We start from the raw sequence: 11,668 nt of genomic DNA, 5'->3' as shown, positions 1-11,668 counted from the left end.
GCAACCTCCTTTCCCTTCAAAAAAATAGTGAATCAAGACCGATTGCCTTCTCTTTCGATTGACGATATTACCAGTGAAGATATGCAAGAATGCAAGGTATGGGGGGTAGACCCTGGGGTTACTGAAGTCTTCGTGGCTGTCGACAATAGCGATCCTTCCGAACGACACCAGGTACGAAAGTTTTCCTCAGCAGAGTATTACGTGAAAGCGGGATATAAGAAAACGAACAACACTATTTGTGAAACGAAACAATCTCAAAATATCGATCGACTTGAATCTTCAATACCGTCGCCCAAAACAAGCAGTATGGATGGTATACAATTGTATATTGAAGGATTACTTGATGTTTTACCCCAATTGGTCCAATTCTATGGCACTGAAATACAACGGCTGCGATTCCTCAATTACATCGGGAAACAAAAGGTACAAGACGAAAGGATCAATATCTTCGTTAATGGCGGCAAGAAATACAATCCGGATCCTGATCATCATCCAAGTGAAGCAGTTGTCATGGCTCGAACTAGAACAGATGGAACGACACGAAGAAAAAGAAGACGTCCACCACCGCCATCCTCTTTTGACGATCAACTACCACCATCCTCATCTGATGAACAGCCTCCATCTACAGCAAAGGAATCAAAATTGTAAGTAGTCTTTTTTTTTTTTTTTTTTTTTTTTTTTTTGGTAGGATCGAGGACAGATAGACAAACACCTTTTTTTTTTTTTTTTTTTTTTTTTTTTAGGAACAAGTGGAAAAAGCTTCCTTTCAGTCAAACACCAAGCAATATAACCACTGTCGTATGTATAGGGGATGGATCATTTGGAAGACGCATGTTCAGAGGGAAAATCCATGGTCTAGCAAATATTTTTCGGAAGCTTCTTCGCAAGGCAGAACAACAAGGAAGATTGATAGTGGCTAACATCGATGAATATCTCACTAGTCAAGTTTGCAGCAATTGTGGTACTAAGTCCTTGGAAAACATAAAAGTTGGTGAATCTAAATTGCATGCCGTCCAATCATGCACAAGTTGTGGACGTGTATGGCAACGGGATCATAACGCAGCTCGTAACATCCATTCTCTGGCTCTGAACTTTATCAAAAGTGGATCTCGACCTTCGGTGTTCTCTCGGTTGGATCAATAATCCGGATAACAAACATCCGCGACGGTTAAATGCTTGCGTTGTAAGTAAAAAAAAAAAAAAAAAAAAAAAAAAAAAAAAAAAAAAAAAAAAAAAAAAAAAAAAAAAAAAAAAAAAAAAAAAAAAAAAAATGTAGGATTTGAAGGCTCTCTTATTTGGAGATATCTGGTAAGTGCATGTTTGACCCAATTTGGCAAGATGAATCCATTTTCACTTGTGTGACTTTCATACTAACCGTCCCATTTCTATTTTGTAGGCTCATTTTCATTTTTGCTGACCCAACCTTTTTTTCTCAACAGTAATTCTTTCACTTGCTTCCCAAAAAAAGAAGTCTCTATCTTTTTTTTTATATATATATAATCACTTCATGTATGCCACCACTTCACATACCAAACGTTTCCCTTCACAATGTCGCTTCTTTACTCAAGGAAACTGTAGAGCTGGACAAGAATGTCAATTTGCACATACATTACCTTTGAAAGGTACGCCTCATAGTCATACTGTTCCTCACACTGTCCTTTTTGGTGACGAAGCTACACTAGATTTGGAACCTGAATCGATTCAAAAAGCAATACGTGATTTAGAGCTGGATCAACTAGACCGTGCCTATAAAGACCATATTCAAAAGACAACTATGACCGATACTTGTACTTGTCTTTTATTCGACAGTTTGACTTGCGGTTCAATAGAACTTTTGATTCCTTACCATTATCCTGACCTGCCTTGCTCTATACGACTAGATCACGATCCTACTATTCCTCAACATATAAAACAGTAAGTCATTCAGATTCATGTTTCCCTTACTCACTGAATATCTTTTATTCTATCACTCCTTTTTTTTTTTTTTTTTTAGACAAATGAACGAAACTTTTGAATCATTCCAACATCAACTCAAACATATGACTTTGGTTCAACAAATAGATAGATTATGTAGCTCTTTTAGTACAACAACAACTACTACTACTATCACTGCCACTAATAATAACAACAGCAACAATAACTCGATATAGTTACCCTCTATTTTTTTTTCCCTTCCTCTATACACATTTATTATTATTATTATTTTATCAATATTTCCCTTTTTCATTCATACACTTTATTCATATCATCCCTTCATTGTTATATAGTGATCACATGTTTTTTTTTATTACACATTTGTACACAATCCAAATAAAAAAAAAAGAATAAACAATTCTATATAAAAATTATACTATACTAGTCTATTCTTGATATATTCTAAACTAAACAAAAGCTTGATGATTGAAAAAGAAGGAATCATTTCTTGATAGCATTGGAAACAGCATTAGGAGTAGAGGAAGAAGTAGCCAATTTCTTAGCCAGAGCATTAACACCAAAGAGAGCAGAAGCAATCCAGACCTTGACAGTAATACTACCATTCTTGTTGGCAAAAGTGTGACGACCGACATCGACAAGAGACTTGTGAGAAGTGAATTGGAAGGTACCCAAAGACTTGCGAAGCACCTGAGTACGGGAAGCACCCTTTCTTCTACCAAGACGACCAGAAACTTCATACTTAACCCCTTGAATGGCCGAAGTGAGTTGACCATTAGCGACTTGAGGTAAAAGACTATTCCATTGCACGGCAAATGGCATATTGTGAGGTAAAGGAGCCTTGACCATAGGAACACCCTTCATGAATTTACGTGTGAGTGTGGACCAGCCGGACCGTTCAGCATTGATCGTCAAGTATTGTGCGAGGATTTCAGCATTCATATAAGGATAATGGACACGGATCAGGCGAAGATCCACATATTTGTTGGGATACAGTGATCGAAGTAGCTTTTCCAATGGAGCCAAGTTGTGTAGTTGTACTTTACCAAAGGTAGGGTCAGCATAGTAGAACATTTGAATCGATACTTTGAGTGGTGAATGATGAAATGTGGGTGTGGAGGTAAGATGTGATTGGAAGAAATGTTTCAACGTCGTTTTAGCTGATCCATCCTTTTCCCATAATATATTGTTGCGTGTGTTGCGTGAAAAGCTGTAGATAGATGTTTTCCAGTCTTGTTTTCCTTTTAATCCAAGAGCTCCAATACTTTTGGACATGATTATGTATATGTGTGGAATATAAAAAAAAAAAAAAGAAAAACGAAAAAAAAAAAAAAAAAAAAAAAAAAAAAAAAAACGTTTGTTTTGAAAGTGCGAGCCTTTATGGCTGTCACAAGAATAGGGGTTGAGAATTTTCATCCACGGTGAAAAAAAAAAAAATCAAATAGACAAAAATTAGCCAATAAAATGCTTCTCCTGTTATCCATAAATTCATCAGAATTCTTCTATTCAGTCATCCACCACTGTTTACAAATCACCCAAAAATGATCATCATTACACTAAACTTATCCTAAACATGGATGAAATCATTCTCTTTCAATTATATTAATGACAAGGTACATGTTATCTCTCAATTTATAGAGTAAGTTAAAAACTAAGAGTCAATTCAATCATCCCTCATTCAATAATGATCATCATCCAATAAAATTTCCACCATTGGATTCCTCTTCAAAAAGTAGTTTAATTTCATCTAATGCTATTTTCTTGCTTACCTTGCCACGTAATGTGCAATAAACACCAAAAGATTTCATCGATTTTTCAAAAAATTGCCTGCTGTACCCTCGACGATTTATTTTTACAGCTAAAATTTGGCTGAGGAGTTTGAAAATTTTGGCTGTAAAATCCAAAAAAAAAAAAAAAAAAAAAGGCAGGTCTACAGCCCTAAATAACTCTAATCAATGATTGAAATCTCATTTTAAAGACTAAATCTATCATCATACCTTATCAAGTGACAATGACTAATAAAAATGAATTACCTGGTAAAGTTCAGCATATTGACATTGTTCATCTCTAGTTATTATTACTTGTCATATATCATCGCTAAAGATTAAAGTCCTGAAGAAAAGAGTGAAAAAGGAAAACTATTTTATTCTGGATGTATATCACAAAGAAAAAAAAAACAAAAAAGATGTATGTATATATAATAAAAGAAAAACTAAAACTAATTCCACATGAGATACTATTAAATACAAAAAGAGAAACAGAAATGTAACCATTAGTATTGATTCTATTGTAAATATAAATGACCGTTGATCTTTTTTTTTTTTTGGCTCCTACCTTTGGAGTACTGGAGAATTTCTGGTATCCCTTGATGACTTTGTTGACAGATTCCAAAAAGTCTTTTTCACTAGCAACCTATAAATCATCATTTCAATAAAATAGATGAATATCAAATTATTCTAACTACTAGGAACGGTTTCTTTTTTTTTTTTTTTGCTTACCTTTCTTCTAGCACGAATGGCAAACATACCAGCTTCCGTACAAACACTTCGTAATTCGGCACCAGTAGCATTGGGACACAATCTTGCAATCAATTCATAACGGATATCACGTTCCACGCTCATACTCTTTGCATGAATCTTGAGAATATGTGCACGACCCTGTTGTCAAAATAAATAAATAGTTAGATTATAATCATTATTTTTTTTTTTTTTGTATATTTTTTTTTTTTTTTTACTTACCTCCAAATCAGGTAGACCAAACTCTACACGACGATCTAAACGACCAGGTCGTAATAAAGCAGGATCCAAAGTATCGGGTCGATTAGTAGCCATTAGTACCTTGATATTACCACGAGGATCAAAACCATCCAATTGATTAATCAATTCCAACATGGTACGTTGTACTTCATTATCACCACCAGCACCATCGTCAAATCGAGCACCACCAATAGCGTCCACTTCATCAAAGAAGATGATACAAGCCTTCTTTGTACGAGCCATTTCAAAGAGTTCCCGAACCATACGAGCACCTTCACCTACATATTTTTGTACCAATTCTGAACCAATTACCCGAATAAAAGTAGCATCTGTCCGATTGGCCACGGCTCTTGCACATAGAGTTTTGCCTGTACCAGGAGGACCATAGAGCAATACACCTTTTGGAGGATCAATACCAAGGTTCACAAAGCGTTCAGGTTGTAACAATGGTAATTCTACTACTTCACGTAATCGTTCAATTTGTTCTTTGCAACCACCTACATCGCTATATGTCACATCCGGTTTTTCTTCCACTTGCATCATAGTCACAGAAGGATCGATCTTGGGAGGTAAAGGGACTTGAATTTGATATTTTGTACGATCCACACTAGACAAAGAAAAAAAATTTGTTCAGTTTTCATCTTTTCATTTCTCTCTTCATATGCACTTACCCAACACGCATGCCTTCTTCAATATCAGTAGGAGATACATGTCGTACTAATTCCACCACAAATTTTGCGATTTGTTTAACGTTGATAATATACTTTGCATCTTCGTTGTCACCACCTTGAATGATTTTAGTACAACGAGCCACCTTGAGATATATCATCAATAGGTAAGTCAATTCGTTGTTTTATTCATCCAATTTTTTTTTTTTTTTTACCTGCAATGGTTGTTCTTCTTGCATTCGTTGTTTATCTGCTGGAATATCCCAAAGATTAGGTGCAGCCAAACCAGTATCAGATTCCTTAACACCTATAGAAATGAAAATGAAAAAAAGAAAAGGGTTAAGAAAATCGTTGTTTCCACTTGCACATAACGATATCTTTTCAATTGCAATGCTTACCAATCTTTTCGTTGACACGTTTTTGAGTATCTTTAATGTCTTGTTCTAAAAGTTTGAGTTCTTTGGCGTAAGGTCCTTGCCCCTATAAACATCCCCGATGAATAAAATATATATATATATTAGTATAGTTGTTTGTTTGTTGAATTAAAGTCCATGACGAATATAGTTAAGTTTACATATGTTTTGAGTAGTTTGATATCGCCTTCATCTAAAGCTATAAAATATAAACAAAAAAAAAAAGATTGATCAGGTTACTATGAGTTTGTTCAATGTACGATTTAAAGTCTATATAAAGAATATAATATCTTACCAACAATTTTTTCATCCTTTTCGTTGTCTTCGATAGGCTTATCGTCTAGAGGATTGTCAAAAAAAGAAAAGAGAAGGATATGAGCACAGAAAAAAAAAACAAAGAAAATAGTCTTTCCTTCTCAAAAAGTGAATAAAAGAAACAAAGAGTATACATTACATTTTTCCCAGTCAGCTTTAGGTGGCATTGTATTTGTATTTGTTATAGTTTATATGAAGGTGAGTCGTTGAAAGGAAATCGATCAACAGTAAATAAAGTGAAAGAAAAGAATAAAAAAAAAAATGAGCGCCTACGCACGCGTAGAATAAAAGGGAAACGTCATGGTTTTGAAAAGGTTTCGGAGGATGAAAAAATTGGAAGGATCAAGAGTGCAGTTGTCTGAAAATGGGTACACTTTTTTTTTTTTATTGAGAAGTCAGGAGGGAGGCATAATGTATTACAAAAGAAATAACATATCATATAAATAATTGAAAAGAGAATGATGATATAAAATAAAATGATTAAGAAGAAATTAACAAAAAAAAAAAAAAAGAAAGGAAATGAAAAGAATGGAAAGTTGCTAATGAAAAGACATATTGAAGGAATAAACATATAAAACTAACTACGTATGATACTAATAACTTTCTTTAAGGCATCACCATGACCATAACAGAGGGAGGAGAAGGTACAGATGATCTATGACGCTGTGATGATTTTTTCATCAACTTCCATATTCGTTCAAACCAAGCTTTTGTAAATGGTTTAGGTGAAGAGAGATGTTTTTTCTTGGGTAATGTTTGAGTAGGTACTTGTGATGATGGAAGATCAGATTGATGGACCACTTTGCGACGTTTTGATATGGTTGGTGGAGCACTTGATTGTCGTCTTGGAAGAGGTGGTGATGATGATGATGATGAAAGAGTAGAATGGATAGTACTATTATTATTGCTCTGACGACGATTAGCGGTAAAAGACATGGATGAAGTGGAAGCCACTGATTTCGCTCGTTCCAATTGACGATGTTGTTCCACAGTAGGCAAAAAAAGAGAGTCATTGTGATACGGGAAAGGTAGTAAACGTGGGGATGCCATGACAGTATTATCTCTACTTGTAGATGATTTGATGCTACCACTTTGACGACGTGAGTGTTCGGATGATAGAGTAGATCGTTGTTTTCGTCTTTTTGGTGTTGTTGAACTAGATTGTAATAATATATCTTGACAATAACGTTCTAATACATCATCAGTAGATGATATACCAGAATCGAGCGTCTTTTTCTTTAAATTATCCATGGTTAAAGGTAATCTTTCTGATGTAATAGAATCAGGATGAACACTTGTCATATTGAATAGATGTTGATTAATTAATAAAATGAAAAAGAAGAATGGAATGAAGGAAAAAAAAAAAAAAAAAAAAAAAGAGGATCATTTAAAAAAAAAAGAAAGCACCCGGTGTTTCAAATTCATCATGCCAAAATGATGGGCAAGACTCTTTTTTAGATATATCAAGGCACCACTGCTAAAGTTGGGGGTACATATGAAAACTTTATAAATATAACGTGTGGTACCACCAATCATCGGTACGTGCAACACATACATATCATACTTTCAACACGTTGAACGTTCAAAGTTTTTTTTTTCTTCGAAATTCAACAAGCATACTTGTCACTTTTGACGCCGATCTTTTTGTTCCCCTTTTTTTTTTTTTTGATTACATCTCTCTCTTTTTTTTTTTCTTTGCTAGTTCAGTTCATGCAATGACCATGTGTCATTTTTTTTATCATCAAAAAAAAAAATAGTATGATGAATAAAAATAATAATAATAATAATAATTTTTTTGAATTATGGCCATGTGTCTAGCTAACAAAAAACAGTAACAGATGATGTAAGATAGATGAGAAACAAGGGGGGTTAAAACCATTTTCGGAATATCCTTTTTATCTCAAGAGTAAAATAAGCCAATATTATAATCATGGTAATTTGCGATCAATAGACAAACACACCAATAATAGTTTCTTTTTCAGATCCAGGTTAAATTGAACATCTACAGAATTGTTTTGTGTTACAAAAAGATGGTGGTCCTCATTGTCTCGAAACATCCAAAAAGATACAAGGGGAACATTCTCCGTATTTTGAGTAACCATACCATCATCGGCTCATCACTGATCATCACTGCATAGATAAAGATCATAATAAAAATAAAAAAAGATAACATTGAGTCATAACAAATAAATAAACATATAAGATAAAAAATAATTTTTATTTGGTATCCATTAAACTATCATCATCGATCTTCATTTCTATATCCTTTGATTTGTTTTCATCCGTTATCATATCTTGAATTGCTTTAGGAGTACGCATATGTAATCGTATAGTTTTAATTCTAGTCATACTGTTTGTATCACCATCCCATTCACGTAGTAACTTGACCACTTTGCCATTTGTCAAGTCAGGTAATTCTGTCAATAATAATAATAATAATAAAAGGTGAGTATATATATATATGAAAATGATACATCATCCTGTCGATCTTTCTTTCTTTTTTTTTTTTTTTTTTTTTTTTTTACCCATGCCAGATTTGTATTCATCCTTTTCACTAGTGATTGTTGCTTCAAGAAGATGTTCTCGAGAAGATTTGGGTCTTTTAGTGAGTTGTCTATCCTTTTGTAGTTTTTCCAATTCATCATCATTTCGTTCCAAGTACCTTAAAGAAAATGATTAGTATCAAAGAAAGACAAAACTATTATCCAATCATTGAACTTACATAGATATCATATCATGCATATCATCTTTGGTTGTACAAGTAAGAGTATCATCCATAGCAAATCGAAACCACATCCATCGTTGAGCTAATTGAATATATATATATATAGAATAAGATCATTAATCTTATTGACATTATTTTTTTCTTTTTTTTTTTTTTACCTAACAGATCTTTAGTAGTCATTGTAGATCGAGTAGTCAATTTCTCTTTGCGCATCATAATCCGTGATAGTTGTTGTGCTTTTCGTGAATAAGGGTGGAGTTCTTCCCTTTTTTTGACTGTTTTGAGAGTATGTCGTTTATTATTTGGCTATATCCATAAAAATATATATACAAAAAGGATCAGTTAATGTATATAAATATTATATTTAAACAAGTTTTCTTTTTTTTTATATATAATGAAAGAGTTGATATGATCCATTACCATCTTTATAGATCTGAGAGAGATTGCTATCGAACAGTTAAAAAAAAAAAAAAAAAAAAAGCCTCCCACTAAAAAAAAAAAAAAAAGTGTCCTGTGCTGACATTGAAATGCATGGAAAGAAGGGCGAGCGTTCTCCATTTTTGGCATCTTACTCAAACACAACAGGGAAAAAAAAAGCTTAATTCTTTAATATGTAAAAAAAGAAGGGTCAAATGTAATTCAATGAGAGAAAACTTTCTTAAATCAAAAGAGGAAAAAATATCAAAACAAAATGAGTAAAAAAAAATCTTTAACTATGTAAGAGGTGACTACGTTTTGGCAGTAAACTGAAATGCTGGGTGGGTAGTATACAAAAAAATTCTTTGGTGATACGGAGCGAAAAAAAAAAAACCAATCAAGATTCTTTTTTTTTCTTTTTTTCTTTTCCCTTTCTCACTTTATACTTTATTTTTTTTTTTTGTATCTAATATACCTTTTAGTTCAATGGCATGGACTTTACGGGAAATAATAGCATGTACCTTGGTACTTTCGGTTCTCATGTTTCAAGCTGCCATTGTATGTTTTGCTACCTTGGTAACTTTTGTATGTATTTGGCCTTTCTCAAAACAACTTTATAAAAGACAACTGACTCATATTCTCAGTTACTGGTCACAAAACTTGATTGGTCTTATTCAATGGTTAGCACCTAGTCAGATGGTTTTTTATTTCGATGAATCCTGTCCTCCTTCTACTCATATTGTCAAGCAAGCTTATCAAAAACAACAACAACAACAAAAAAAATGTTATTCAACTACCACCGGCGAATTGAATTTTCCGGATAGAACCATCATTATCTCAAATCATCAGGTATATCTATCTATATAATATTTCCATAATTTTCATCATGACTAACTTTTTTTATTAAAAAATATATCAATATATTACACTTCTTCTTTTTTATTATAGATTTATGCCGATTGGATCTATATTTGGTTTATAGCATATCTTTCTAAAGCTCATGGATCATTGAAAATTATGTTAAAGAATGAACTCAAATACTTACCTTTCTTTGGTCTTGGCATGCAATTGTTTGGATTTATATTTATGAAACGAAGATTAATAGATGACAAGGATACTATTATTCAAAATTTAGAAAAATCCAAATTGACTCATCAACCTATGTGGCTCATCTTATTCCCTGAAGGCACTGGTAAAATTCCTAACAAAAAAAAAAAAAAAAAAGAATTCTTCATGATATTTTGCTAATGTTTTTTTTTATATAGTTATATCTAAAGAAATGCGTGAACGATCTAAAGCTTATGCCTTGAAAAATAACATGGTAAGAGAGAGAGAGATACAAAAGGAAAAAAAAATGACATGATCATTTTTTCGGAAGAAACGAACTTGACTCGATTGTATGTTATTACTATAGGATGACAATTTGTTTACATTATTACCAAGATCTACTGGATTGAAACTTTGCACAACAACATTAGGTGATAGTGTAGAATGGATATATGATTTGACTATTGGTTATCCTGGTATTCAACCTGGAGAAATTCCTGAAGATACATTACGATTAAAACAAATCTTTACTGGACGTGGACCTCAACAAATTCATATACATATGCGTAGATATCGTATTAGTGAACTTCCGTTAGATGATGATGTTGCCTTCTCGAAATGGATAATGGATCGATGGGTGGAAAAGGATCGACGAATGGAACAATTTTATGAAGAAGGTAGATTTAGTTCATTTGATCATCATCAAGATGACGATAGTTGGGTACATGATGGATCTCCTTTATTAGGTAGAAGTGGTGCTCATACTTATCGTGTACCTATTCGACTTGATCATCCTTTCAAAGAATCTTTTGGTCTTTGGCTTTATATGATTCCTTATATTCCTGTATTGTATATCATTTATCGTTTAGCAACTTATTTGTTAGCTCGATATTATTATTAGTTACTGTATTTTTATTTCTATATTATTGTATAAAACTTTTGAAGATAAAAAAAAAATAAAAAAAATCGTCTTATATTAATTATTAAGAACAATGATGTTTACAGACGCAAGTGATTTACAAAATGCAGCAGGATGATCCATTATGATTTGGTCAGTAAACCCCCTTTTTTCTTTCAATATTTATTACGTTTTTTGATGTTGATTCTTTACTTTTTTACTAACTTTTCTACTTAACAAGTTCAAGGTCTTCTTAATAAGTACAAAAGTATGTGTGCTACAATACCATAGGTTACACAATTGGTTGGTCTCTCTCTCTCTTGTATTATTTTAAAAATCCGTCATGTATTAGTGGACAAACTGTATACAGGAAGTCATTTCCTCCTATTTTTTTTTTTTATTTTTCTTTTTCATTTTTCTTTTTCCCTCCTCATACCTTTTTCATATATTATTTTATTCCCCCTTCCTCTCCTTTACATTCTTTCTTTTTTTTTTTC

At 32.8% G+C, this 11,668-nt stretch overlaps 7 protein-coding genes across 7 annotated transcripts; 3 read left to right on the top strand and 4 right to left on the bottom strand.

The window, feature by feature from the left end:
- Positions 1–75: 75 nt before the first annotated feature.
- On the top strand, positions 76–474 carry BX664DRAFT_239481 (uncharacterized protein; the record flags this gene model as incomplete). The annotated part of the gene is made up of 1 exon (XM_051540210.1): positions 76–474. A coding segment is annotated over one exon (399 nt), but the record flags the coding sequence as incomplete, so codon positions are not given.
- A 613-nt stretch (positions 475–1,087) lies between these two features.
- BX664DRAFT_319869 (uncharacterized protein) lies at positions 1,088–2,269 on the top strand. Its single transcript, XM_051543020.1, has 3 exons — positions 1,088–1,183; positions 1,440–1,914; positions 1,994–2,269. Exons 2-3 carry the CDS (start codon positions 1,508–1,510, stop codon positions 2,148–2,150), a joined length of 564 nt encoding a protein of 187 aa, XP_051404468.1. The 5' UTR covers positions 1,088–1,183; positions 1,440–1,507; the 3' UTR covers positions 2,151–2,269.
- BX664DRAFT_319867 (uncharacterized protein) lies at positions 2,270–3,240 on the bottom strand. The gene has a single exon (XM_051543019.1). The coding sequence runs from the start codon at positions 3,205–3,207 to the stop codon at positions 2,416–2,418; it is 792 nt and encodes a 263-aa protein (XP_051404467.1). The 5' UTR covers positions 3,208–3,240; the 3' UTR covers positions 2,270–2,415.
- An 813-nt stretch (positions 3,241–4,053) lies between these two features.
- BX664DRAFT_319866 (26S protease regulatory subunit 7) lies at positions 4,054–6,342 on the bottom strand. The gene is made up of 10 exons (XM_051543018.1): positions 6,224–6,342; positions 6,065–6,109; positions 5,931–5,968; positions 5,755–5,836; positions 5,572–5,663; positions 5,360–5,502; positions 4,671–5,295; positions 4,431–4,589; positions 4,267–4,344; positions 4,054–4,168 (listed from the first exon to the last, which is right to left on the bottom strand). The coding sequence occupies exons 1-10, from the start codon at positions 6,249–6,251 to the stop codon at positions 4,151–4,153; spliced, it is 1,308 nt and encodes a 435-aa protein (XP_051404466.1). The 5' UTR covers positions 6,252–6,342; the 3' UTR covers positions 4,054–4,150.
- A 26-nt stretch (positions 6,343–6,368) lies between these two features.
- Positions 6,369–7,420, bottom strand: BX664DRAFT_319864 (uncharacterized protein). Its single transcript, XM_051543017.1, has one exon. It carries the CDS (start codon positions 7,384–7,386, stop codon positions 6,691–6,693), a length of 696 nt encoding a protein of 231 aa, XP_051404465.1. The 5' UTR covers positions 7,387–7,420; the 3' UTR covers positions 6,369–6,690.
- A 526-nt stretch (positions 7,421–7,946) lies between these two features.
- BX664DRAFT_319861 (uncharacterized protein) lies at positions 7,947–9,264 on the bottom strand. The gene is made up of 5 exons (XM_051543016.1): positions 9,230–9,264; positions 8,968–9,115; positions 8,807–8,891; positions 8,610–8,746; positions 7,947–8,501 (listed from the first exon to the last, which is right to left on the bottom strand). The coding sequence occupies exons 1-5, from the start codon at positions 9,230–9,232 to the stop codon at positions 8,302–8,304; spliced, it is 573 nt and encodes a 190-aa protein (XP_051404464.1). The 5' UTR covers positions 9,233–9,264; the 3' UTR covers positions 7,947–8,301.
- A 412-nt stretch (positions 9,265–9,676) lies between these two features.
- On the top strand, positions 9,677–11,337 carry BX664DRAFT_319859 (acyltransferase-domain-containing protein). Its single transcript, XM_051543015.1, has 4 exons — positions 9,677–10,075; positions 10,175–10,418; positions 10,492–10,547; positions 10,641–11,337. Exons 1-4 carry the CDS (start codon positions 9,713–9,715, stop codon positions 11,172–11,174), a joined length of 1,197 nt encoding a protein of 398 aa, XP_051404463.1. The 5' UTR covers positions 9,677–9,712; the 3' UTR covers positions 11,175–11,337.
- The last annotated feature ends 331 nt before the right edge of the window (positions 11,338–11,668 follow it).

The sequence above is a fragment of the Halteromyces radiatus genome, assembly GCF_025201355.1.
Source record: "Halteromyces radiatus strain CBS 162.75 chromosome Unknown BX664scaffold_1, whole genome shotgun sequence".
Taxonomy (NCBI): Eukaryota; Fungi; Mucoromycota; class Mucoromycetes; order Mucorales; family Cunninghamellaceae; genus Halteromyces; species Halteromyces radiatus.
The sequence above is the reverse complement of the archived record's forward strand: the minus strand, read 5'-3'. Positions and strand labels throughout refer to the sequence as shown.

What these genes read in the sequence shown, in the direction of transcription:
- BX664DRAFT_319867 (XM_051543019.1), bottom strand. Translation starts at nt 3,207, where the DNA reads ATGTCCAAAAGTATTGGAGCTCTTGGATTAAAAGGAAAACAAGACTGG.
- BX664DRAFT_319866 (XM_051543018.1), bottom strand. Translation starts at nt 6,251, where the DNA reads ATGCCACCTAAAGCTGACTGGGAAAAAT. An exon ending in AAGAAGAACAACCATTGCAG is followed by an intron (nt 5,503 to 5,571) that starts GTAAAAAAAAAA and finishes ATATATCTCAAG; the next exon opens with GTGGCTCGTTGTACTAAAAT. An exon ending in CCATTCGTGCTAGAAGAAAG is followed by an intron (nt 4,345 to 4,430) that starts GTAAGCAAAAAA and finishes GATGATTTATAG; the next exon opens with GTTGCTAGTGAAAAAGACTT.
- BX664DRAFT_319869 (XM_051543020.1), top strand. Translation starts at nt 1,508, where the DNA reads ATGTATGCCACCACTTCACATACCAAACGTTTCCCTTCACAATGTCGC. An exon ending in ATTCCTCAACATATAAAACA is followed by an intron (nt 1,915 to 1,993) that starts GTAAGTCATTCA and finishes TTTTTTTTTTAG; the next exon opens with ACAAATGAACGAAACTTTTG.
- BX664DRAFT_319861 (XM_051543016.1), bottom strand. An exon ending in ATGCATGATATGATATCTAT is followed by an intron (nt 8,747 to 8,806) that starts GTAAGTTCAATG and finishes ATTTTCTTTAAG; the next exon opens with GTACTTGGAACGAAATGATG. An exon ending in TGAATACAAATCTGGCATGG is followed by an intron (nt 8,502 to 8,609) that starts GTAAAAAAAAAA and finishes TATTATTGACAG; the next exon opens with AATTACCTGACTTGACAAAT.
- BX664DRAFT_319864 (XM_051543017.1), bottom strand. Translation starts at nt 7,386, where the DNA reads ATGACAAGTGTTCATCCTGATTCTATTACATCAGAAAGATTACCTTTA.
- BX664DRAFT_319859 (XM_051543015.1), top strand. Translation starts at nt 9,713, where the DNA reads ATGGCATGGACTTTACGGGAAATAATAGCATGTACCTTGGTACTTTCG. An exon ending in TCATTATCTCAAATCATCAG is followed by an intron (nt 10,076 to 10,174) that starts GTATATCTATCT and finishes TTTTTATTATAG; the next exon opens with ATTTATGCCGATTGGATCTA. An exon ending in ATGCCTTGAAAAATAACATG is followed by an intron (nt 10,548 to 10,640) that starts GTAAGAGAGAGA and finishes TTATTACTATAG; the next exon opens with GATGACAATTTGTTTACATT.